The 26950-nt window shown below is 42.4% G+C and overlaps 1 protein-coding gene across 1 annotated transcript in view; it reads right to left on the bottom strand.

Annotated features, from left to right (window-relative positions):
* Positions 1-26950, bottom strand: part of LOC132398041 (teneurin-1-like) — a 742532-nt gene that overhangs the window by 247741 nt on the left and 467841 nt on the right. Inside the window, exons 8-9 of the mRNA XM_059976960.1 lie at positions 11676-11777; positions 8304-8498 (exon numbers count right to left, since the gene is read on the bottom strand). Coding sequence (XP_059832943.1) covers positions 8304-8498; positions 11676-11777 — 297 coding nt within the window. The remainder of the gene's footprint in view (positions 1-8303; positions 8499-11675; positions 11778-26950) is intronic.

Genomic DNA, 26950 nt, shown 5'->3' on the forward strand with positions numbered 1-26950 from the left:
AGTTACCAATAAAGTTAAGTTGAATATCTTGCATGCTGGCATGTTGTGCATTATCCCTCAACATCGAACTTATCACCTTCCATGGAACAATTTTCTAATACTGCTTTTCACTTAGATCATGGTGAAAAATAGATCCCAGCACAAAATAGTGATTTTTGTGTTCATTAGAAAATAAATATCAAATGATGTTTGCATGAAGGGCTGTCCATAAAGACAATGTTGGATCAGAATGTTATACCTGAGGAAAGAAAAAGCTGGTTTATGCTTAGCAGCCTTCTTAGTAAAGGTTTGTCTGTCTTTCAAAGTATTTGGAAGGAAAATCAGAATATGTCGGTAAATAATTGAATGTGACATGTAACAGTGAAGAGATAATGCCATGAGTTTTAATTTATGATGCAATCTTGCTTGGAGGTACATGGAATGTCTGGTTCTTAATGAATTCAAGCAGTTATCACTTGCCAACAATTACAATATACTTGAGTTTCTACAATCAATGAATGATTAGTTTCCTCCACTACCTTCCCCTCACCAAAGATGTTGGAATACTGCCCAATAGTACAAATAACACTTCAGCATTTCACCCTCAGAGTCCAGGCAATGAATGTTGTCAGGCTATTTTAATTATAGAGGGAACACAACAGAATGTAATTTAATCTTTACCTGATGTCAACAAATATGCATTCTGCACAGAGATTGCTAACCGGAGAAATAGTTCTGGAATACTTCCCTTCTCCCAAAAGGTAAACAAAATGCCAACTCCAGGTTCAAAATACAGCAATCAGCTTTGGTTTCCAACAAATTTAGGAGAGTAAGCAAACATTCTTTAATGTGCCATCAGTGCTAACACAACAAGAATTAAATTTTTATCTCCATTGTAATCAGGGAATCTGCAACCACTGTGTTTCTTAATTATTATATGATATGAAAGAACTTAGGCAACTCACAAAGGCGTAGAAATTGAGCAGTGGATTTTTCTGAGTTGAAACAGCATTCATGAAAAATTGCATGAAGAGCAAAGATTTTACACATGAGAGTCAGAGATCAGCATTGCAGACTTTCATAATGCCACGCTGAAACTGATATTGTTGACTTCAGAGGGCTATCTGATTGCAAAATTTTCACAGTTGTTGCAATATGAGCTATGTTCACTGCTTTTAAAGGGATCTGCCACATCAGAAGTAACACTTGCAGCAATGAGGCATGTCGCCAGTGAGTGGATGGATGCTCCGAGGATAGAGAGGGTGTTGGGAGCATGCTTCCAAGGAATCAGAGAAGCGTGAACAGGTTGTTGAAGAACAGTGCCCACAGAAGGAACGTTGTTTGTTCATCCATGTATACCGAGGTGGTGCTGGAAGGGGTTAGTGCAGGAAACAGCTACAGAGACAACCAGACAAACTCTGGGAAGAAGTTGTCAGGGAGGTTTCTATAAGGACAGCTCTCAGTGAATTTCAGAATTGGTGAAGTGTGAGAAGCAGTCAAGTGTTTTTGGTCATCATATTTAATTTATTCCTGTGGGATGATGTCTCTTCTTGAGAATTAAGTTCTCTGATTTATCGTTCAGCAGCAAACTGTGAGATGTGATAGATATTAGCAGCAGCAGCTTGGGATGATCCTGTTGCAAAAAACTGGAGATTACCTTTCTGGGCCAAATCAAATCAGGAGCAAGAGAGGAAGTGGCTCATAGGTTAGTGAGTGAGATTTTAAAAGGAGTGATCATGGGCTTTCGTTGTTTTCCAGTGGCCTAATCAAATCAAATTGCAAAAAATAAAAGGCAGGGACAAACGGAGTGGCCATTTTTGGAGTGGACCAGTGTTAGTGGGGAGGCTTTGGCAAGAACAGGCTTGGGCGAGATAAGATAAGCTTCTTCTTCTTTATTCTTCATCTGTTCATACATAGTTAGAGCAGTGAGAATGGTTCCAGGGGCTATGTTGTCTGACTGGGAGACCTCAGTCAGTCCGAATCAGAGGCAACATCTCCAACACCATCACACTGAGCACGGGGGCCCCCCAGGGCTGAGTGCTCAGTCCACTGCTGTTCACTCTGCTGACCCATGACTGTGCTGCAACACACAACTCAAACCACATCATCAAGTTCGCCGATGACACGACCGTGGTGGATCTCATCAGTAAGAACGATGAGTCAGCTTACAGAGAGGAGGTGCAGAGGCTAACAGACAGGTGCAAAGCCAACAATCTGTCTCTGAATGTGAACAAAGCAAAAGAGATGGTTGTTGACTCCAGGAGGACACTGAGTGACCACTCCCCGCTGAACATCGATGGTCCCCGGTAGAGATCGTTAAGAGCACCAAATTTCTTGCTGTTCACTTGGCAGAGAATCTCACCTAGTCCCTCAACACCAGCTCCATAGCAAAGAAAGCCCAGCAGCATCTCTACTTTCTGCAAAGGCTGAGGAAAGTCCATCTCCCATCCCCCCATCTTCAACACATTCTACAGGGGTTGTATTGAGAGCATCCTGAGGAGCTGCATCACTGCCAATTTCAGAAATTGCAAGTACCTGCAGCGGATAGTGAGGTCAGCTGAGAAGATCATCGGGGTCTCTCTTCCCACCATGACGGACATTTACACTACACGCTGCATCCGCAAGACAAACAACATTATGAAGGACCCCACGCACCCCTCATACAAACTCTTCTCCCTCCTGCCATCTGGGAAAAGACACCAGAGCATTCAAGCTCTCATGACCAGACTATGTAACAGTTTCTTCACCCAAGCTATCAGTCTCCTCAATACCCAGAGACTGGACTGACACCAACTTACTGACAACTGCTGTGCCTATTGTCTTGTTTATTATTTATTGTAATGCCTGCACTGTCTTGTGCACTTCATGCAGTCCTGAATAGGTCTGTAGTCTGGTGTAGTTTTTTTCTGTGTTGTTTTCACGTAGTTCAGTGTAGTTTTTGTACTGTTTCATGTAGCACCATGGTCCTGAAAAACATTGTCTCGTTTTTACTATGCACTGTACCAGCAGTTATGGTCGAAATGACAATAAAAAGTGACTTGACTTGTGTGAGATGTGGGAATTCGGGGAGTCTTCCAGCCTCCCGGTTAACCACATCTGCATCAGGAGCAGCAAGCTGCAGCTCCTCTGAGGATGTGTTAAGAAACTGTAGATGCAGCTTGATGACCTTCAGCTCATATGGGAAACTGAGGAGGTGACAGATAGCAGCTACAGGGAGGTAGTCACCCCTGATTTGCAAGAGGCAGGGTGAACTGCAGGAGGGGGAAAGTAAATGGGCGGTCAGTACAGGGTAACCCTGTGGCTGTTACCCTCGATAATAAGTATACCACTTTGGATACTGTTTGCGGGGACAAACTGCTGGGGGGGATTGCGGTGACCGGGTCTCTGAGTCTGATGCTGTGGCTCAGTAAGGAAGGGGGAGAAGATGACTGCAGTAGTAATAGGGGATTCCGTAGTTAGAGGAGTAGACACAAGTCTCTGTGGACACGATATGAACACCTGGATGATATGTTGTCTCTCAGAGGCCAGGGTCAGGGACATCTCAGATCGGGTCCAGGGCATTCTAATGGGGAAGGGTGAGTAGTCAGAAATCTTGGTACATATTGACACCGATGTCAAAGGTAGGAAATGAGAGGAGATCCTGAAGAGAGGTTTTAGGGAGCTAGGTAGAAAGCGGAAAAGCATGAACTCAAAGGTTGTAATCTCTGGATTTCTGCCATGGCACGTGCCTGTGAACGTAAGAATATCTCTTCTAGGAAGAGTATGTCCTGTACAAAAGAATGGGTTACATCTGAACCTGAGGAAGACATAAGATTGAAAGATGTAGATTCCTTATGGGTAGAGTTAAGAAACTGCAAGGGTAAAAAGACCTTGATTGGAGTTATATAGAGGCATATGAACAGTAACCGAACATGGCCTACAAATTACAATGGGAGATAGAAAAGGCATATCAAAAGAACAATGTTATGATAGTAATAGGATGTTTAAATATGCAGGTAGATTGGAATAATCTGGTTGGTGCTGGATCTAAAGAGAGAGTATTTGTAGAATGTTTAAGACATGGCTTTTTTAGAGCAGCTGGGTTAAGCCTACTAGTGGATTGACTGTTCTGGATTGGGTGTTATGCAAGGAACCAGAATTTATTTGACAGCTTAAGATAAAAGAACCCTTAGGGGAAAGTGATCATAACATGATCGAATTCACGCTGAATTTTGAAAAGGAGAAGCTAAAGTCAGACATACCAGTCAGGCAAAAGGAATTATGGAGGTATGAGAGAGGAGCTCTTGAAAACTAACAGAAGGCAACTAAAAAAGCCAAAAGGAGGAAAAACATGAAACATGAAGGTGAACGATGAATGGGCTTGCAGATATTTCAGACTTAAAGATATATAAAGAATAAAAGACTGGAAGAGTAGTCTGCTGGAAAATGACACTGGAGAGATAGCAATGGAGGACAAGAAAATGGTCGATGAACTGAATAAGTTTTTTTCATTTGTCATCATATGGAAGACTGATGCACTATGCCAGAATTTCAAAAGTGTCAGGGGTAAGAAGTGAGTGCAGTTGCTATTACTAAGGAGAAGGTGCTTGGGAAACTGAAAGGTGTGAAGGTAGATAAGTTACTTGAACCAGATGGACTACACCCTGAGGGTTATGAAAGAGCTGAAGAGATTGTGGAAGTATTAGTAATGATCTTTCAAGAATTTCTAGAATCAGGCATGTTTCTGGAGGACTTGAAAATTGCAAATCTCACTCCATTCTTCAAGAAGGGAGGAGGGGAGAAGGAAATTATCCTGTAGGCCAGTTATCCTAACTTCAGTGGTTGGGAAGATGTTGGAGTCGATTGTTAAGGATGAGGTTTCGGGGTACTTGGAGGCACATGAAAGAATAGGCCAAAGTCCGTATCATTTCCTTAAGAGAAAATCTTGCCTGACCAACCTTTTGAAATTCTTTGAGGAAATAACAAGTAAGATAGACAAAGAAGAATCAATAGATGTTGTGTACTTAGATTTTCAGAAGGCCTTTGACAAGATGCCACGCTTGAGGCTGCTTAGCCAGTTAAGTGCCCATGGCATTACATGAAAGATAGTAGAATGGATAGAGCATTGGCTGGTAGGCAGAATGCAAAGAGTGGGAATAAAGGAGCTTTTTCTGATTGGCTGTCAGTGACTAATGGTTTTCTACTGTGATCTGTATTGAGACAATTTCTCTTTGTGCTACATGTCAATGATTTGGATGATGGAATTCATGGCTTCTTGGTCAAGTTTGCAGAAAATATGAAGATAGTAGGAGGGGCAGATAGTGTTGAGAAGGCAGAGAAGCTGCAGAAGGACTTAGGCAGATTAGGAAATGTGCAAAGAAGTGGCAGATGAAATACAGTGTTAGGAAGTATACGGTCATGCATTTTGGTAGAGGGAATAAAAGCGTAGCTGTTTTCCATACAGGGAGAAAATTCAGAAATCTGAGGTGCAAAAGGTTTTGGGATTCCTTTGCGGGATTCCTTTGCAGGATTCCTTAAAGGTCAATTTATAGGTTGAAACGGTGCTGAGGAACGCAATGCAAATTAACATTCGTTTCAAGAGGACCGGAATATAAAAATAAGGACGTAATGCTGAGGCTTTACAAGGCCCTGGTGAGGCCTTACTTGGAGAATTGTGAACAATTTTGGGGTTCTTAGCTAAGAAAGGATGTGCTGACATTGGAGAGGGTTCAGAGGAGGTTCACAAGAATGAGTCCAGGAATGAAAGGGTTATCAGGAGGATATTGAATTGTGTAAGGTAAGGGAAACAAGTAGAGAAGTTATGGAAACTATGACAATTAAAGAGGAGGAAGTACTCACGCTTTTAAGGTATATAAAAGTGGACAAATCTCCGGGTCCCGACAGGATGTTCCTAAGGACCTTGAAGGAAGTCAGTGTAGAAATAGCAGGGGCTCTGACAGAAATATTTCAAATATCATTAGAAACGTGGCGTATTGCTCATGTGGTTCCATTGTTTAAAAAGGGTTCTAAGAGTAAACCTAGCAATTATAGGCCTGTCAGTTTGACGTCAGTGGTGGGCAAATTAATGGAAAGTATTCTTAGAGATGGTGTATATAATTATCTGGATAGACAGGGTCTGATTAGGAACAGACAACATGGATTTATTCATGGAAGGTCATGTTTGACAAATCTTATTGAAGTTTTTGAAGAGGTTACGAGGAAAGTTGATGAGCGTAAAGCAGTGGATGTTGTCTATATGGACTTCAGTAAGGCCTTTGACAAGGTTCCGCATGGAAGGTTATTAGGAAGATTCAATTGTTAGGTATTAATATTGAAGTAGTAAAATGGATTCAACAGTGGCTGGATGGGAGATAGCAGAGAGTAGTGATGGATAACTGTTTTCAGGTTGGAGGCTGGTGACTAGTGGTGTGCCTCAAGGATCTGCACTGGGTCCAATGTTGTTTGTCATATACATTAATGATCAGGATGATGGGGTGGTAAATTGGATTAGTAAGTATGCAGATGATACTAAGGTAGGTGGAGTTGTGGATAATGAAGTAGGTTTTCAAAGTTTGCAGAGAGATTTAGGCCAGTGAGAAGAGTGGGTTGAGTGATGGCAGATGGAGTTTAATGCTGATAAGTGTGAGGTGCTACGTTTTGGTAGGAATAATCCAAATAGGGCATATGTGGTAAATGGTAGGGCATTGAAGAATACAGTAGAACAGAGTGATCTAGGAATAATGGTGCATAGTTGCCTGAAGGTGGAATCTCATGTGGATAGGGTGGTGAAGAAAGCTTTTGGTATGTTGGCCTTTATAAATCAGAGCATGGAGTATATGAGTTGGGATGTCTCGTTCCTAGTGGTGCGACTGTAACGAAACCCAATTTCCCTCGGGATCAATAAAGTATGTCTGTCTGTCTGTCTGTCTGTAATGTTAAAATTGTACAAGGCATTGGTAAGGCCGAATTTAGAGTATTGTGTACAGTTCTGTTCTCTGAATTATAGGGAAGATATCAACAAAATAGAGAAAGTACAGAGAAGATTTACTAGAATGTTACCTGGGTTTCAGCACCTAAGTTACAGAAAAAGCTTGAACAAGTTAGGTCTTTTTTCTTTGGAGCGTAGAAGGTTGAGGGAGGACCTGATAGAGGTATTTAAAATTATGAGGGGGATAGATAGAGTTAACGTGGATAGGCTTTTTCCATTGATAGTAGGGGAGATTCAAACAAGAGGACATGAGTTGAGACTTAGGGGGCAAATGTTTAAGGGTAACATGAGGGGGAATTTCTTTACTCAGAGAGTGGTAGCTGTGTGGAACAAGCTTCCAGTAGAAGTAGTAGAGGCAAGTTCGGTATTGTCATTTAAAGCAAAATTGGATAGGTATATGGACAGGAAAGGAATGGAGGGTTATGGGCTGAGTGTGGGTCAGTGGGATTAGGTGAGAGTAAGCATTCGGCATGGACTAGAAGGCAGGAGATGGCCTGTTTCCGTGCTGTAATTGTTATATGGTTATATGGCTCTGGGCATGTACTTGCTGGAACTTAGAAGGATGAGGGGGTGTCTCACTGAAACATATTAAATGCTGAAAGGCCTCATTAGAGGATGTTTTCTGTTGTGGGGAAGCCTAAGAGCAGAGGGAACAACCTCAGAATAGAGAGATGTCCATTTAGAATGGAGATAAGGAGTAATTTTTTTTCAGCAAGAATGTGGTAAATCTGTGGAATTTATTGCCACAGGCAGCTGTGGGAGCCAGGTAATTAGATGTATTTGGGTGGAGGCTGACATTTTCTTGATAAGTCAAGGCATGAAAAGTTACAGGGAGAAGGCAAGAGAATGAGGGGAATGGATCAGCCATGATGAAATGGTGAACCTGATGGGCCGAATGCCCTAATTCTTCATCTGTGTCTTATTGTTTTATGTACTTTCATCTGGTCCTCTATGGGGAAAGTAGCTGTGGCACATTGAATGCTAGTCTTAGGCTGTCATAGGTATCAGTGATGACAAAGAATGCCGTCTGAACGCTGTGTCTTCAAATCACCGTGGTCTCAGTGAATACAAGATCAATAAAGCATGGTTGTTCTGAGCAATTGGAAATGTCATTTTTCGAAGCAGAGAGGTCAGAAATCTCCATAGATGCATCGTACTAATATCATATGAGGGGGGATTTATTCTGGGAAAATTGCCAAGGAGTATTAAAACCCTGTTAAAAAACGTGGGAATTAATTTTGCAATGGGCACCGAGAAAAGTAAGCAGAATTATTTAACTTGAGTTAACTTCCAAAAGCTCTTCTAAGACTTGTGAACAATCTTCCAGCCAAAAATATTTTGTTCCAGGTTGGCTCACCTTCTTCACAACTTTCTCCACGATAGCCGGGAATACAGATGCATATCCCTGCGACACATGTGCCATGACCATGACAGCTTGGATCAATGCACTGATCCCCTGGCACATCACATTCTGGCCCCTTCCATTCATTGTGGCATAAGCAGTGACCTTTCTCATACTGACCATTCGCACTACACAGGACAGGGCAGGAGTCTGCAAAAGAGAAAAAATATTAAACCTACACCTACTAACACCTTTAAAACTCATTCTCTATGCTTTATGATGTCATCAGTAGCTTGAATGTTAATAGAATTGCAAATTGTGTTAATCAGGTAAATATAACATTGCATTAGGAGATAACCATGAATGGACACAGTTTCTTTTGTGTTCTGTTTAGAAGGTTAGAATATAAAGCCATAAAACTTTGGAGTAGAATTAGGCTGGTTGGCCCATTGAGTCTGCTCTGCACTCAATCATGGCTAATTTATTTTCCCTTTCAACACCTTTCTCCTACTTTTCACCCACAACGCTTGATGCATTAGATGCGAGGCTCCCACTGCCCTCCCACCATCAGTCTCACCAATTTTACAGGAGCACCTGACCAGCTGTATCACCATCTTAGCTTTTCCTTCTCAAACTGCAGGATGAATTCTATCATATTATGAGAACTGCCTCCTAAGGGTTCCTTACTGAAAGCTCCCTAATCAAATCTGGTTCATTACACAACACATGGTCCAGATTTACCTTTCCCATAGTGGGGTCAACTACAAGCTACTCTAAAAAGCCATCTTCTGGCCATTCTACAAATTCCTCACTTGACGTATTGGGAACAGTATTTGGGCCCTTTATCTAAGAAAGGAAGTGCTGACATTGGAGAGGGTTCAAAGGAGGTTCACTAAAATGATTCTGGGATTGAAAGGCTTATTGAAAGGTATTTGATGGCTCTGGGTCTTTACCCGCTGGAACTTAAAGGACTGAGGTGGGATCTCTTTGAAATCTACTGAATGTTGAAAGGCATAGATAGAGTGGATGTGGAGAGGATGTTTCCTATATTGGAGGAGTCTAGGCTCAGAGGGTACAACCTCAGAATAGAGGGAACACCATTTTGAACAGAGATGAGGAGGGATTTTTTTAGGTGGCAAATCTGTGGAATTTGTTGTCACAGGCAGCTGTGGAGGCCAGGTCATTGAGTGTATTTAAGGGAAAGGTTGATAGATTCTTAATAAGTCAGGGCATGAAAGGTTAAAGGAGAGGGCAAAAAAATGGGGTTGAGAGGCAAACTGATCACCCACGATCAAATGGTAGAGCAGACTCAATGGCCTAATTCTGCTGTAATGTCTTCTGGTCTTATTAGAAACATCCTGCCTGTCTCCATTCTGCCTAGGCCTTTCAATATTCGGTACATTTTTAAGACTACATGCCAGAGCGACTTGCCAAAGTATTACAACAGCCCTGTTATTTGAAAATTTTGAATTTGAGTGTAAGTGTGAATATTTGCTTATTTAATTTTTAAATACTTTTTCCTCTTTGCTGAAGGACATGATTCGTTGCCAGTTCAGAAGAAAAGGCCACCATTCAGCAACCTAATCCAAGAAACTCTCCTTCATCAATAAGGCACTGACTTCTTGAGACCAATGGTAAAACTCCGAATGAGATCAAATAACAGCTAGACCCGAGATCATGCTTCAGCTGTGTGGCTTAGCTTCTCACTGTGTGAAGTAAGTGACTCAGGAGTCTTGTTTTAATCATTTTACACCATTTGTTCATACTGCATTATGAATGAGGAAAGCTGAACACATTGCCAAACATAAGATCAGAAGAAATAGAATTAGCTAACTTGGCCTCTTTGCGCTGTGCCACATTCGACAAAACCACAGCAGGTTTACTACCTCAATGACATTTGCCCACCCTATCTTCATATCCTATTTTTTCTGATATATATATATAAAATTTAACTATTTTCAGTTTATAAGAGCAATCTTGTGACTGAGACCATATTCTTCAGCTCCCTTAATATCTACATATATTTAATGACCCCTGCCTTGAATGTAACAAAACTTGGGAGAATGACTGTAATTAACTCAAGGAAGTGAGGACTGCAACATGGACATAAGTAAGCTCCCATGAAAAAATACCTTTGTCATCCCAATCACAGAAACTAATAATTTCCAAAGATATCTCAATTCAAACCCTTCATTGAAAATGATCTTCATGTAAGATGCCAGGAGGAGCAGCATATGTGAAATCTCCATTTCATCATTCATGCTAAATATGTTCAAAAGATCATCCACCTATTCCACACATTCAATATGGATCGCATTGGAGTTAAAAATATGGAAGGTAAGTACAATTAATGACACATAATCTTGCACAGTTTAAGTAACCAAAGGGTGTGATCTTTAACGGAAGGATTGTTAATGCAATGTATTGAAGTGAGTATTAAGAGGATACTATAGAAGCTGCTAAATACTCCTGGTACATCCTCAGTTTATGAAGCCCACAGACCAAACCTGCACAGAGGTACAATTATCTCACTCCAGCAGGCTAGCAATCTCTTTAGGTTATGCTCAACAAACAGAACAAAGAGAATAGAAAAGCCACTGGTGAAGAAAATTGGTGCTAGTAACCTTCACAGTGAGAGGGAACACAGTTCCTTTCATAGAGAAGATGTTTAAATCTCCTACTATCTTTTGCACTAACTTCCCTGTTAAACTTAAACTTGCTTAAAACAATTTTCCTTTTGACATAAGATTATAGTTCTGTAGATTTTCTTTCCTATTCTTTTTCCTGAGATACTTGTTTACTTTGTATTAAACATAATCTGATCTGCACGAGTCAATACAGGAACCACAACTCAGGCTGTTGGGGATATCTTCCTTTAACATATGTATTCCTTTACAACCAGCTTTGAGCTGAGCGAAAGAATATAATAAGCAGACTGACACCTGATTTAATGAATTGTCCATTTCAGATGCTTAATTGTAGCCTTTTATGTAGGGATTTCCAAACCTCTGTCAAAAATTAATCACTTTGTCGCAACAGTTGAATGATTTGAAGAGATCGTTGGTCTTGTTTTTGGGTATGAGTAGGAATCAGTTTCATTTGTACTAGTTTATACTTTTGGCTCCTTGTAGTATGATTCACCATGTTCAGAACCCCTTGATAATTTGTATATGAGTGCAGCCAATTTAAGAACTGTTGCCTCAGTATAACTTTTCCAGGATGGCAGCAATGCTGGCAAAGTAACTTTTATTGCCGACTCTCACTAGCCTGGCAGATTATTCCCTGCTGTCTCTTCAATTTGTTCTAGTTGCTGTGCAGTTTGATAAATAACAACTGCATAGTACAATACATTCACGTTTGCTCTGAGCTTGTCATAATTGGTTTTACCTCTTGCACAGTCAGGCCCAACAAATCCTGGAAAACATTGACAGCGGCCAGAGATGCATTCTCCATTCCCATTACAATTGGTGGTACATTCGTCCATTGATTCTAAAAGCAATGAAAATAAATGTTTCATGGTTACCTGAGGGTACAAATCCACTTCCATTTTCCATTAGAAAGGAAGAATAAAAAGTGCCAAATCAGCCAAAATTATGTTTACCCCACTCTGGTGTGTATAAAAAGGAACTACTGAATTAACTCAACAAGTCAAGCAGCATCTGCAGAGACAAGGAATTCTCAAAGCGTCAGGTTGAGATCTTGCATGCACTGTCTAACCGTGGTATGCACTTGACTTATGATAAGCATTCATCAAGACTAGACTGAACAACATGAATCTTCATAAAGATTTTTCCTCTAGACACTTCGGTCAAGGGCTATTCATAGATTATACTTTGAATGCAATATTTCCACTTCTGGTGTTGCACCAATTTTATTTCCCCCAAAGAAAATCTACTTTCTAATCATTTTTCAGTCTTATTTTTTTCTTTCGTATTCGTCATTTCTTTGTAGAATCAAGGCAGTAAAGGTAATTAAAAAGAGAATGAATTGGTGCAGCAGTGCAATAAAATATTTGCAATTCCAGAACAGCATAAAACAGGGGGTATAGATCCACTTGTTAATGAAGACCTAGGGCACCTTGAGAGAGATTCTAATGATCTGTAGAGTAAGGTCGAAGCAACTTAGGTTCAAAGATCAAAGGGAATTTATTATCAAAGCTACTATTATACTATCATACAGTATGTCAACACAATACCACCTTGAGATTATTTTTTGCAGGCATTTTCAGAAACATAAGGGAATGCAATAAAGTTTATGAAAAAAACATACATAAACAAAGATTGGCAAACAGCCAATGTGCAGAGGAAGACAAGCTGTGCAAACAAGAAAAATAATAATGAGAACATGAATTGTAAAGAGTCCTTGAAAGTGAGAGTGTAGGTTGTAGAATCATTTCAGAGGTTTGGTGAATGAAGTAATCCACTCCAGTTCAGAAGCCTGATGGTTGTTGTGTAATAACTGTTCTTGAACCTGGTGGTGTGGGACCATTAGCTTCTATATTGCTTGCTCAGTGAGGAGAGATGGGTGCTGCTGTCTTGTGGCAGTGCTTCATGTAAATGTACTCAGTGGTGGGAAGGTCTTTGCCTATGATGGACTGCGTTGTATCCACACTTCCTATGGGTTTTTTCAATTTCTGAGCATTGGTGTATTGATACCAGGCCCTGATGCAATCAGTTACCACACTCTCCACTATGCACTGAATGAAGTTTGTCAAAGTTTGTTGACATACCAGATTTACACAAACCTCTAAGAAAGTAGAGACACTTTTGTGCCTTCTTTATGATAGTGCTGACATCCTTGTCCCAGGACCATAAAACCATAAGATGTAGGAGCAAAATTAGGCCATTCAGCCCATTGTGTCCACTCCGCCATTTCATCATGGCTGATCCCAGATCGCATCCAACACCATACACCTGCCCTCTCCCCATGTCCCTTGATGCTCTGACAAATCAGGAATCTATCAATTTCCACTTTGAATATACCTAGACATGCCTTCCACTGCAGTCTGTGACAGAGCATACCACAGACTCATCACTCTTTGGCTAAAAAAAAATTCCTCCTTACCTCTGTTTTAAAAGGTCACCCCTCAATTTTGAGGCTGTGCTTTCTGGTCCTGGATACCCCCACTAGAGGAAACATTATCTCCACATCCACCTTATCTAGTCCTTTCAACTTTCGGTAAGTTTCAATGAGATCCCCACGCTTTCTTCTAAATTCCAGTATGTACAGGTCCAAAGCTGCCAAACGCTCCTCATATGTTAACTCCTTCAATTCCAGAATCATCTTCGTGAACCTCCTCTGGATTCTTTTCAATGACAATACATCCTTTCTCAGATAAGGGGTCCAAAGCTGTTCACAATGCTCCAAGTGCAGCCTGACTGGTGTCTTATCAAGCTTCAACATTATCTCCTTTTTATATTTGATTCTGCTTGAAATAAATGCCAACATTGCATTTGCCTTCTTTACCACAACCTGTGAATTAATCTTCTGGGAGTCTTGCACAAGGACTTCTATGTCGCTTTGCATCTCTGATGTTTGAATTTTCTCTCCATTTAGCTAATAGTCTGCAATACAGTATTGTTCCTTTTACCAAAATGCATTACCGTACATTTCCCTACATTGTATTTCATCTGCCACCTTTTTGTCCATTCTTCCAATTTGCCTAAGTCCTGTTGAAATCACATTGCTTCCTCAGCACTACAACCCTCCACCTTTTGTCATGTCATCCGCAAATTTTGCCATAAAGCCATCAATTCCACTATTTAAATCATTGACAGACAATGTGACAAGTAGCGGTCCCAATATTGACCCCCTGTGGAACACCACTAATGACTGCCAGGAAAGGGCCCCATTATTCCCACTTGCTGCCTCCTGCCCATCAGCCATTCCTCTGTCCATGCCAGTATATTTCCTGTAACACTGCAGGATTTTATCTTGTTCAGCAGCCTCATGTCAGGCAGATCCTCTGATGTGTCAGCAGCAAGGAATTTAAAGCATCTCCATGTCTGATCCCCTAATGTGGACTGACTCATGGACCTCAGCTTCCCTCCTGTAAGCTGATTTTTCACCACCTTTTGATTCGGCCATGAACAGCAGTGTTGACAGCAAACTTAAACAAAGGATTTAAACTATATGTAGCCTCACAATTATTGGTATAAAGAGAGCAAAGCAGGGGTCTAAGCACACAGTCTTGTGATGTACTTGTGCTGATGATGAGTGTGCAGGAGATGCTGTTTTTGCCAATCTATTTTAACTAAGGTCTGTCAGTTAGGAAATCAAGGATCCAATTGCACAGGGAGGTATTGAGGTCCACAGCTTTTAGCTTATTGATAAATTTTGAGGGGGATAGAGTATTGAATACTGCACTGTAATGAATAAAGAGCATCCTGATGTACAGTATGCATCTTCATTCATTGTCCAGGTTTTCCAGAGCTGAACAGCATCTGTTGTTGAACTGTTGTGATGCAAATTGGAGTGGATTCACTTCTTATATGCTTTATGACCAGCTTCGTGAAGCATTTCATGCTATTGGATGTAAGTGCTACTGGATGATAGCTATTGAGGCAGGCTATCACGTTTTTCATAGGCACTGATGTGATTGAAGCTTGATATAAACAGGTGGTTACTTCAGAGTATCAAAGTGAGAGGTTGGAGATGTCCATAAACACTCCAGCTAGTTGATTAGTGCCCGTCTCCAATACTCGGCCATTTATGCAAAACAGACCAGAAGATTTCCGTGGATTCACCCTCCCGAAGGATGCTCTCATATAGGGCTCAGAAACTGAAATCACAGGGACTTAAGGAGATGCAGAGATTTGTGAAGGTGCCTCCATGTTTTGACGGTCAAAGTGAGCATAAAAAGCATTGAGTTCATCTGCGAGTGGAAACTTGCTGTCATTTATGTGGCTAGGTTTTGCTTTGTAGGAGGGGATGATATTCAAACCCTTCCACAGTTGTAAAGCATCCCTTTATGATTCAAGTTTAGTCCAAAATTGACAATTTGTATGAGAGATGACTTCCTGAATAACAAACCGAGATCTCTTTTACTTCCCTGGATCGCTAGTCCTGAACACCAGTTCTCAGCAGATTACCAATCTTTTGGTTCATCTAAGGCAGGGGTGTCAAACTCATTTTAGGTCACGGGCCGGATTGGGCAAAATGCAGCTTCATGCGGGCCGGATCAGTCGGGCGCTTGCGAATGCAGCTTTCATTGCCTCCGTTTTTTCAGCCTGTTCTCATGTGTCTCAGTCTTTGCTATAACTACAAAGTGTTTCACTTCACAAATTCCATTTCTTATGAAGAAGACTGCTGAGCAAGCAATATTTTTATTTTTTTAACTTACAATCATAGGCTTCATATCACAGGGCCATTAATAATTAAAATAATAGATCTATCTAAAATGATCTCGTGGGCCGGATATAATTGTACACCGGGCCAGATATGGCCTGCGGGCCTTGAGTTTGACACCTATGATCTAGGGCTTCTGGGTAGGAAAATTCTGAATGATTTTGTGGCGATGAATGTCTTTATAAGGTCTGTGACAACTGTGGTGTATTCTTTCACGTCCTCTGATGAGTGAGTCCTTAAACATAGCCCAGGCCAGCAATTCAAAGCAGTCCCATAGCCACTCCTCTTACTCCTGTGACCACCTCTTTGGTGTCCTTTTCTCAGGTGTCCTGCTCTTTAGTTGGAGGAGGAAAGCTAGATAATCAGATGCCCCGAAATCTAGTCAAAGGATGGAATGGTAGGCATTCTTGATGATAGTGTAGCAGTGGCTGAGTGTGTTGAGACTTCGTGTGTTGCAGTTGATGCCTTGATGTTAGTTGGGTAGAGGTATAGGTCATTTAGCTATTCGTCAATATTAATCATTTGTACTTATTATAGGCTTCCAAGTTAAGCTAACCTTAAACATGAGGTATCCATTGAACAAATAAAATAATAATAGTGAGGAGTTTTAAATTCCAAGGCTTTCTGTAGTCTTTGGTCCATTCATAGCTAAACAATTTGAGGTTAATCTTCATACAATCATTAAATAAATGAATACTTGCACAACATCTTACTGAAGATATTAAATAAAACCTTATAATAATTCTGAACAGTAACTCTATAGTGTCTTTGGACATGCATGTAGCTAAAGTCATTTAGTACAGGATAACCAACCAAGCTATAGTTGCAACAAATTTTATGCTGGCTCACAAATGTTGCAGGTAGGTTTTGTTAAATGTACTTGTATAAGTGATCCTACTAGAAATTGTAGCATGAAGGAAAAATTAAGGATTATTAATTCAATGAAGGGGCTAAGTATGTTGCTTCAATTAAGAAAGGGCACAATTTAAAAAAAAGGTTTTCAAATATTGGTCCAGAAAGACAGAATAAAATAGAAGAGAAATATGTTGGCAAGCCAAATGATTCTTGAGGATAATGATGGATGTTATATTCATCTAAGAAAAGCAAGTGTTCAGTGCAAATGTGAGAAGTAGAGGAGATATATTTTTGTGAGTTAGCACATTGCTAAAAGCCTTGGTAAACCTATCATGAGTTGATTGTGCAATCTAACCCAGAACAGCAATAAAAACACAATGTGTTTTTCTATAGCATCATTAGTGTAGTCAAATGTCCCAAGGAAGTCCATGAGAAGATGATTAAAATGGGGTATTAAGCAATAAATGGAGATGCTTTGAGGGGCATCTTAAAAAAAAGGAAACAGTGATAAAGGGAACGAGAACTAGAGAGGGAATTCCAGAGCTCAGGGCTGCAGTATCTCAAAGCATAATTGCCAAATGTGAAATAATTAAAGTCAACATGTTCAAGAGACAGAAACTAGAGAACATTTCTCAGTGTACTGAAGGATGGAAGGAGAACCCAGACATAGGGCTGTACAGGTAGGGAGTTCAAATCAAGTGTGAGATTTTTATTTGAAGTAAGGAAGATTAATGAGCAAGCAGAGGGATAGCATCAGAGCTAGATTTGGAGCAAGGATACAGGCAGAAATTTTTTTTGGAAAACTAATGTTATAGAAGGTAGGATTTAGGAAACCAGTTTAGCAAGCTTTGGAATGAAAAAGCTTGGAGGTAACAGAAGCACAACATAGATTTCATCAATAGGTGAACTGTGGCAGTGACTGAGAGGGGCAATATTATTACAAAGAGCCAGTAGGTGTATGAAAAATTGGAGGGAGCCAAGAAGCAGATCCTTGAAGAACAATGAGATGCCTGTGGGCGGATGGCAGACCTATTTTTGAATGAATGAATGAATGATCTTTATTTTCATTATACATAGGTACAAGGAAACTCTGTTTGGCTTCCTCTTAGGCAATCAGACAAAGTGGTAGATAAAAACAAGACAATACTAGAAAAACAGTATTAAATAGATAAGTAGCAGAAAATAAGTTGCAGCAGCACCAGAATGTCACAGTAATGCACAAGGTACCATTAGTGCAAGTATTTGCGTCCTTGTGTGTTCTCACAGTTTCAGTCATTGTTCTGTGGGAGTGGCATGATGGAGGCTACAGCTCTGGGATAGAAGCTGTTCCTCAGTCTATTTGTTCTGGTTTTTAGTGTTGTGAACCTTTTGCTGGACGGAAGCGGGTCAAACAGGGAGTGGCCGAGGTGTGTGGTGTCTCTGGTTATGCTGATTGCTTTCCTCCTGAGTTTGGATGCAGTGATAGATCAGAATGCAACCAGGTAAGGGTAGTTTTATGCAGTTGGATCATCTGAGAGAGGAATTGAAGGGCATAGTGTATCACAAGGCACAGAAAGCTTGAGAAGTAGAAGCAAGTGAACAAGAAGTTCTAAAACTTGGGATCATTCTGCAATTGGATTCCTAACTTCCTCTTTGGAAGACCTCAGACCACAGATTGGTGATAACATCTTCTCTTCACTGACAATCAACACAGACACACCTCAAGGATGCATATTTAGCCCATGGCTATGTTCATGACTGTGTGACTAGGCACAGCTGAAAAACACTATCTACAGATTTGCCAGTGACACTGCTGTTATTGGCAGAATCTCAGATGGTGATGAGGAGGCATACAGGAGCAAAATAGATAGGCTAGTTAGGAGGTGTCACAGCTACAACCTTGCACTCTAATTCAGCTAGACCAAGGGATTGACTGTGGATTTCAATAAGGAGAAGTTGGGAGAACACACACCAATCCCCATTGGTGTGTCAGGGGTCAGTGGTGGAAAGGGTGAGGGGTGAACAGTTTCAAGTTCTAGGACACCATAATCTCAGATCATCTATCCTGGCCCCACCCCGGTGATGCAACCCTTAAGAAGACAGGCCAAAGGCTATACTTAATTAGAGCTTGAGGAGATCTGGTATGTTACCAAAGACTCTAGAAAATTTTATAGATATACAATAGAGAGCATTTTGACTGACTGCATCACCATCTGGTATGGAGATGCCTTTGCGTTGGATCTTAACAGGCTTCAGATGATTGCAGTCTCAATCAGCTCTGTCATGGGCACAAGTCTCCCTACCATTGAAGACACCTTCAAGAGGCATTGCCCCAAGAAAATAGCATCCATCACTACTTATCCTCACATTTTGGAACCTCCCTTCCTCTCATTACTACCATCAGGGAGGAGATACAGGAGCCTGGAAAAGAGTAAGCAGTCAATATTTCAGGCTGAGACCCATCATAACGACTAACTATGAAGGGACCTGGAGGTAGAAATCTGCCTTTGCAAGTGCTGTTTCTTTTTATTCTTGATAGTGGAGATACCTTTTTTGGGTGGTGTATACTGCCATGAATTTTGTGGACAATATGTCCTGCGGGTGGAGTGAATATATGTTAGATGGGCTAAAACTTTTAAAAGGGTAACTGACATTATTTTTCTAATTTCCAACTATGCCTCTACATTGGGAGACCCCTCTGATGGTGAAATTGCATCAAGAATTATTCATGAGGATAAGATACTTTGCCTAAAGTGACACTGATCTAGCTGAAGACAGCATATTACTAAAATGATTAGACTGCACTACTGAAGACAGACCATACATTCCAAATGGAAGATTAAATCAATTTTAAGCTTCTTGAGATTCATAAGTCAAATACAATATTATGAGGAGTCTGCTATAACTAATCAACAAACCCAACTTGAAATATGACTTCGCAAAATACTATGGGGAATTATATCAGTATGAATGCAGTTAACAATTGAAAACATATTTTATTTTGTTTGTTTTTTTAGACCTTGATTAGAAAACTGAAAATTCAATAATATCAACCATTCTTTCCAATGATTGAGGTTATGTCAAATATTTATCGCTGGTAAAATTCATCACCAAAGGTTGTTTGAGGCTTTGTTAATCAGGAAGGAAATCTATATGCTATTGCAAATAATTATTAGGTTGATTAACAAAACAACGCATTAATGTTGAATAACTGACCAACTGATCCTTTATCAAAGCACTTATATTAAAAAAGCAGTGCCAAAGAGACTGACAAAAAGTTGATCCCTTTAGCTGTAGCTTTAATACAGATACTGGAAAATTAATTTTAGACCAGTACTAAGAATGGTAGATTTTATATGGTATGGACAAGCAACACAGATGTGCTGACTGTAGGTATCGAGAAATTGACTTCTATCCATGGTCTTCAGAGAGTAGTTCAGAGGCGTTATTTTCTTAAGTTCCTTATATACATGCTGACTGGGTAACTCATAAAAACCAGCACTAAGGTTGCATCTTGCTCAGTTATTTGTATTCTGAATCAGAAAATTGTTGCTTCAGGCTTAATCATCCCACTGTTTGAATGGCAAAAGTCAATGGAAAATAAGCTAAGATTTAACTTCTGTTTATGAAAGGACCATTTAAACCCCACTGGTACTCACCATATGAAGGAACATGTCTTAAATATTTGAGTTTGAGGGTAGAAAAATCTTGGGCATCAAAAATGGAAAAGTGTAATGCAATTAAAGCAACAGTGCAGCTAATGTGCATGACTCTAAGGAGCTTAGAGCGAACAAGTGATCAAATGGAACAATGGATCTAAAGTGGGAACTTGGAAAGCAACTCCTGGTGTGAGAGAAAGTGGTCATCTGATGGCAGGATGTAAGAATAAAAGAAATGCTTAAGTCATTAGATCTCTTTAAACATCAATGAATGACTGGAAAATGTAACCAAATTAGTTAGAGGCAATGGCATGGAGATATTTGAGAGCCAGGCAGTCAATCTAGAAATCAATTTGTTGGCATCATTAGAACTTGGAAAGAAAAAGAAAGTGAGAGACTAGTTTGGCGACCCACTTTCTGCGCAGGCGAACCAGCTCACAAATAGCCAGCGCGCAGGGAGAGACTTTGGTAATGCACCTCTGACGTCATTTCCGCCCGGAGAGGGCGGGCGCTAGGGATTAAATGCCAGCGCTGTGAAGTTTGAATAAACTAGTCTCGAAATGGCTTACCAACTACGTGTCGTCTCTGGCTCTCTATGTAGTACATCGCTACATTGGTAACCCCGACGGTCCAAACGGGATTTGGACCAAAGATGACCAACTCTTCATCTGTTCACGCAGTTTCGCTGAAACTGCCGACTTTCTGGATGCTGCGTCCACGCATGTGGTTTAACCGAGCAGAAGCCCAGTTCCAGATTCGGCAGATATCCTCTGATTCCATGCGTTACTGTCACGTGGTGAGCACCCTTGACCAGGAGACGGCCACCCAGGTTGCGGATTTCATACAGTCGCCCCCGGAAGAAGGCAAATATGAAGCATTCAAAACGCTGCTCATTGGGACCTTTGGCCTCTCGCGGCATGAGCAGGGTGCCTGCCTGCTTCACCTGGACGGTTTGGGAGACAGGCTGCCGTCAGCATTGATGAATGAGATGCTGACCCTGGCTGTTGGACACAAGCCCTGTCTCATGTTCGAGCAAGCGTTCCTAGAGCAACTGCCTGAGGACATACATCTGTTGCTGGCCGACGCAGATTTCAGTGACCCCTGGAAGGTGGTGGCCCAGGCAGACATGCTGTGGAAAGCCAAGAGGGAGAGTGTGGCGTCCGTCAGTCAGATTACCAGGCCACGCGCCCAACAGCAGACCAGACCAGGCCTAGCAGGGGGGCGCACACAACACAGAGGCAGGAGTGAGGAGGACAGTGAACAGTGGTGTTTCTACCACCAGCGGTGGGGCACAGAATCCTGCCGTTGTCACCAGCCCTGCAAGGGCCAGGGCCAGGGCCAACAGACGCTAATGACTATGGCGGCTGGCCACCAGGACAGCCTCTTGTACGTCTGGGACAAACAGTCGGGACGTCATTTCTTGGTCGACACAGGAGCGGAAATCAGCATCTTGCCCCTGATGGGGTACGAGACCCACAACAGGAAACCAGGACCCACCCTGAGGGCCACAAATGGCAGCACGATATGGACCTAAGGCACCCGCACAGTGCAGCTGCAGTTCGGCGCCAGCCAGTTCACGTGGGACTTCACACTGACTGCCGGGGCCCAACCACTCCTGGGGGCAGACTTCTTGCGAGCTCACAGCCTGCTGGTTGACTTGCATGGGAAAAGACTGGTACACGCCGAGACTTTGCAGAGGTTCTCCCTGGGTGAAGCCAAGTTGCTGGCCCCACACCTGGACTCCATTATGCTGTCAGACAACGAATTCACCAGAATCCTGGCGGACTTTCCATCGATTCTGGCACCGCAGTTCACGGCAGCCATGCCCAGACATGGGGTTCAGCACCACATCCTGACCAAGGGACCACCCCTCCACGCCCGCGCACGAAGGCTCCCCCGGAAAAGCTCCACCTGGCGAAGGAGGAGTTCAAGAGGATGGAGGAATTGGGGATCGTACGGAGGTCCGTCAACCCATGGGCCTCCCCCCTGCACATGGTGCCCAAAGCAGCCGGGGGTTGGAGACCATGCGACGACTACCGCAGACTGAACGAGGCTACAACTCCAGACCGCTACCCCGTGCTGCAACACAGGACTTTGCAGCAAACCTGCATGGGGCAAGAATATTTTCCAAAGTAGACCTCGTCCAGGGATACCATCAGATCCCGGTGCACCCTGATGACATCCCCAAAACAGCACTCATCACCCCGTTCAGCCTGTTCGAGTTCCTCCGAATGCCGTTCGGCCTAAAGAATGCTGCACAGATGTTCCAGCGGCTAATGGATGTGGTGGGATGTGACCTGGACTTTGCCTTCATCTATTTAGATGACATCCTTATAGCCAGCAGTAGTCACCAGGAGCATCTGTCCCACCTCCACCAGCTCTACTCCCGCCTGAGTGATTTTGGCCTCACGATCAACCCGGCCAAATGCCAGTTCGGTCTCGATACCATCGACTTCCTGGGCCACAGGATTACTAAAGACCGGGCAACACCTCTGCCCGCCAAGGTTGACGCGATCTGCCACTTTGCCCAGCCCAACAGGGTCAAAGGTCTGCAGAAGTTCATTGGTATGGTGAACTTCTACCACCATTTTCTCCCCTCAGCAGCCCGTATCATGTGCCCTTTGTACACCCTGATGTCGGGTAAAGGCAAGGACATTACTTGTGACGAGGAGGCCGCTGCCGCTTTAGTTAAAGCCAAGGAAGCCTTGGCAGATGCCGCGATGCTGGTGCACTGCAGAACGGACGTTCCAACCACCCTCATGGTGGATGCATCCAACACAGCAGTCGGTGGGGAGCTGGAGCAACTCATCGAGGGGCGCTGGCAACCCCTGGCATTCTTCAGCAAGCACCTACGACCACCCGAACTCAAGTACAGTGCTTTCGACTGGGAGCTGTTGGCACTGTATCTGGCAATCTGGCATTTCAGGTACTTCTTAGAAGGCAGGCTATTCACTGCGTTCACGGACCACAAACCGTTGACCTTCGCATTCACGAAGGTGTCCGATCCCTGGTCGGCTCGCCAGCAGCGACATCTGTCCTACATATCCGAGTACACGACGGACATCCAGCATGTCTCGGGAAGGGACAACGTCGTGGCGGACGCACTCTCCAGACCAGCTGTCCAGGCCCTGTCCCTGGGGGTGGACTATGCAGCACTGGCGGAGGCGCAGCAGGCAGACGATGAGATGCCCAGCGACAGGACTGCAGTCTTGGGTTTGCAGCTGCAGGATTTTCTCATAGGCCCAGGTGAGAGGACCCTCCTGTGTGGTGTGGCTACCGGCCAACCTCGCCCCATCGTCCTGGCAGCCTGGAGGCGGCGAGTTTTCGACTCCATATATGGTTTGGCGCACCCATCTATCAGGACAACCATCCGGCTGGTCTCCAGCAAGTTTGCGTGGCACGGACTTCTCAAACAGGTCAGTGAATGGGCCAAAACGTGCGCGCAGTGCCAAACAGCCAAGGTGCAGCGGCACACTAAAGCCCCGCCACAGCAGTTTGAACCAACCCACCGGAGGTTTGACCACATTCATGTGGATATCGTGGGCCCCCTACCAGTGTCCCGAGGAGCGCGGTACCTCTTAACTATGGTAGATCTGTTCATGAGGTGGCCAGAGGTGGTCCCGCTCACCGACACATCTTCTGATTCCTGTGCCCAAGCACTGATCGCAACCTAGGTAGCACGTTTCGGGGTACCGGCCCACATTATCCCTGACCGAGGTGCCCAGTTCACCTCCAGCCTGTGGTCGGCTGTGGCCAGCCTGTTGGGAATGCAGCTACACCACACTACTGCCTATCACCCACAGTCGAACGGACTAGTGGAACGCTTCCACCGTCTCTTAAAGTCGGCTTTCATGGCCCACCTGAGAGGACCTAACTGAGTGGACGAGCTTCCCTGGGTCCTGCTTGGAATTCGCACTGTGCCCAAAGAGGATCTGCATGCCTCATCAGCCGAGTTGGTGTTCGGCTCACCCTGGCCGTCCCAGGAGAGTTCATACCAGTCCCAAGGGGGCAAGAGGAAGAACCTGCAGCAGTCCTGGACAGGCTACGCGAAAGGCTTGGCAACCTGGCCCCCGTGCCAACTTCACAGCATGGACGGACCCTGATCCATGTACCCAAAGACCAGCAGAACTGTAAGTTTGTGTTTGTACGAAGGGGCGGACACTGGGCACCGCTACAGCGGCTGTACGAGGAGCCATTCAAGATGATCAACAACAACGGGTCCATGTACGTTCTGGACACTGGGGGGAGAGAGGAGGTTTTCACGGCGGACCGACTCAAACCAACCCATGTGGACTTGGCGCAGCCAGTCGAGGTTTCGGCACCGTGGCGCAGAGGCAGACCTCCCAAACAGAGGCTGATCCAGACTGTGGACATTGGGGGGTGTATCACCGGTTCTGGGGGGGAGGGGGTTATGTGGAAACCCACTTTCTGCGCAGGCCAGCTGGCTCACAAATAGCCAGCAAGTGGGGACAGACTTTGGTAATGCACCTCTGACGTCATTTCCGCCCGGAGAGGGCAGGCGCTAGGGATTAAATGCCAGCGCCGTGAAGTTTGAATAAACTAGTCTCGAAACGACTTACCGACTGCGTGTCATCTCTAGCTCTGTATGTAGTGCATCGCTACACTAGCTCATTATAAGAGTGGCAACTCTGTCAGTAGAATTTTGAATTAAAGTGCAAGTTTGAGGAAGAGCTTGAAGGTCATTAGGGAGACTAAATGAAACCCTCAGTTAGAGATTAAATCTCATATTCTTCATCTGCTTATTACATGCTGGTATCAATATAAGAAACATGTAGGTGACAGATGGAGGTTAAAAAAGAGGTCTTTAGTTTAGCTGACACTAACCCAGAGAAGGTTTTGGCTCATTCAGATTGTAATATGAGAAAAGTAGCTAGAACGTGCAGCAATAGCCTTTGGATCAATACTTTAGGCAAAGAGGAACTAGTTATATTTCATCTAAAGTACTTTATGCTGCTGAGGAAGGATATTATTCACCTTGAAAAGATGAAGCCTAGGGTATTCAATGTGATATTATACATTATAAAGCTAATTCATATGGGAATTGGTTTATTATTTTTTCTATTGAATTACTTTGAAGCATGTTTTACTTAGGGCAATATTCTCTAATATTGCTAATAATGGCAAACAGAGTTTAGGTAAAACTCGCACAAAGGGGTTGAGTTCCTTTGAGAGCAATTACTCGTTCACAAAAGAGCAGTATTGTTCTTCAAAGAATTTCAATTGGGCTTCTGACATGATGAAACACATGAAATCCAAGTCTTTGTAAATGGATGCTGTACACAAAATACATTCTGTGATTTTCTGCCTATCAACTTTAATGACAAGCAAATTATGGGAAGCCATATTCTTTGGAGGCATGAAAATGGAGAGATCCATTTCATAATCAATTCCATGGACCAAGTTACTTTGAGGAACCACTGAAAGAAATTTTACAATTATATTTTAATCAACTGTGCAAATTGGAGATTATTGGCAGTGCTACTTGTCAAAAATACAGCTCAGAAACCAGACCTTGGAGTAGGATGTGGGGAAAAAAAGTCAATATCCTAATCCCATCTGATTATAAGTGGACTTTGAACCTAAGAGCACTATCTCACCACTCATTATTTCTTGTCTTTTTGTACTACTTATTTTAACGTAATTACTTTTCATCATACTGCTGCTGTGAAGTTAACACATTTCACAACATATGCCAGTGAAATTAAATTTGATTCTGATATTGTTATGTTGCCATAATTGTTTAATGCTATTATGTAGAGACTTTGGGATGATACCAGTTGTAGATTTTACTATTATGACGTTTTATACCCTGTTCATGCTGCAAAGGATTTCAGTTTCCTCTGTTAGTTCAGCATATTTCTCGAGTTTTCACTTAATAATTCTATATGTGTGTTTGGAATGGCTGTATTTATTAAGTAGGTTGTTCTTGCTTTTTTATCCTGTATTATTATATCCAGATGGTTATTATGGATTGTCCTGCCTTTAATAATGGACTCTAAAACTGGACCAGGCTTGTATTTATAGTAAGGTAAGATAAGGTGTCTTTTATGAGTTCATATATTTTAACGTAAGGTTTTGGTGAATGATGTTTCCCACTTGATTATGCCTGTGTAAGCAATAAGATTGAGTTAAACTGCTGCAGGATCCTGAAATATGTTGGTTTGTTTTTGGTTTCTCTTGACAAATTTTCTACATTTACCACCTTGAATTTATTGGTCTTTTATTATGTGTTTTTGATAATTTTTTTTTTGTCTTAGCTACCTGGTCCTCTATTATTATGATGAGCTTCTCTGTTGCTGGGAAGAGGTCTCCAACTCTCTCTAAACAAGAAAGTCCATTCTGATGCATTTCAAATCATAAATCATCCTGATGCACTTCAGCTAGACTTGTCCAAAGTTCATATTTACTGTCCATGTGTCAAAGCATAATTCATTTGGTTGCCTCTGATTTGACATCTTATTTTCATCTGTTTCAGTAAATTAGAGAATGAATTTAAAGCTGGACAAAACCAGAATGGACTTCAAGAGTCACCCTGAAAAATGTCTGTTTATTTTGATAATGATGGTTGTTCTTTTTTAATTGTTAATAGACTGGGTGATTATAGTAGGCCAATGCTTCATCAGACATAGGAATTTAACAAGTATTATGTGCAGCTTATATGTATTAAGAACTTCTATTAACCATGAGGGTGGGAGAGAATAAAATGCTTTTTAGTAGTCAATATGGCAACAATGAACATTTCTGCTTTTCCACTGGCCTTCATTTAGAATTACATTATTAGCAGTTGTTATTTACATCCTT

Source organism: Hypanus sabinus, chromosome 8 (genome assembly GCF_030144855.1).
Source record: "Hypanus sabinus isolate sHypSab1 chromosome 8, sHypSab1.hap1, whole genome shotgun sequence".
In the NCBI taxonomy this organism is placed as follows: domain Eukaryota; kingdom Metazoa; phylum Chordata; class Chondrichthyes; order Myliobatiformes; family Dasyatidae; genus Hypanus; species Hypanus sabinus.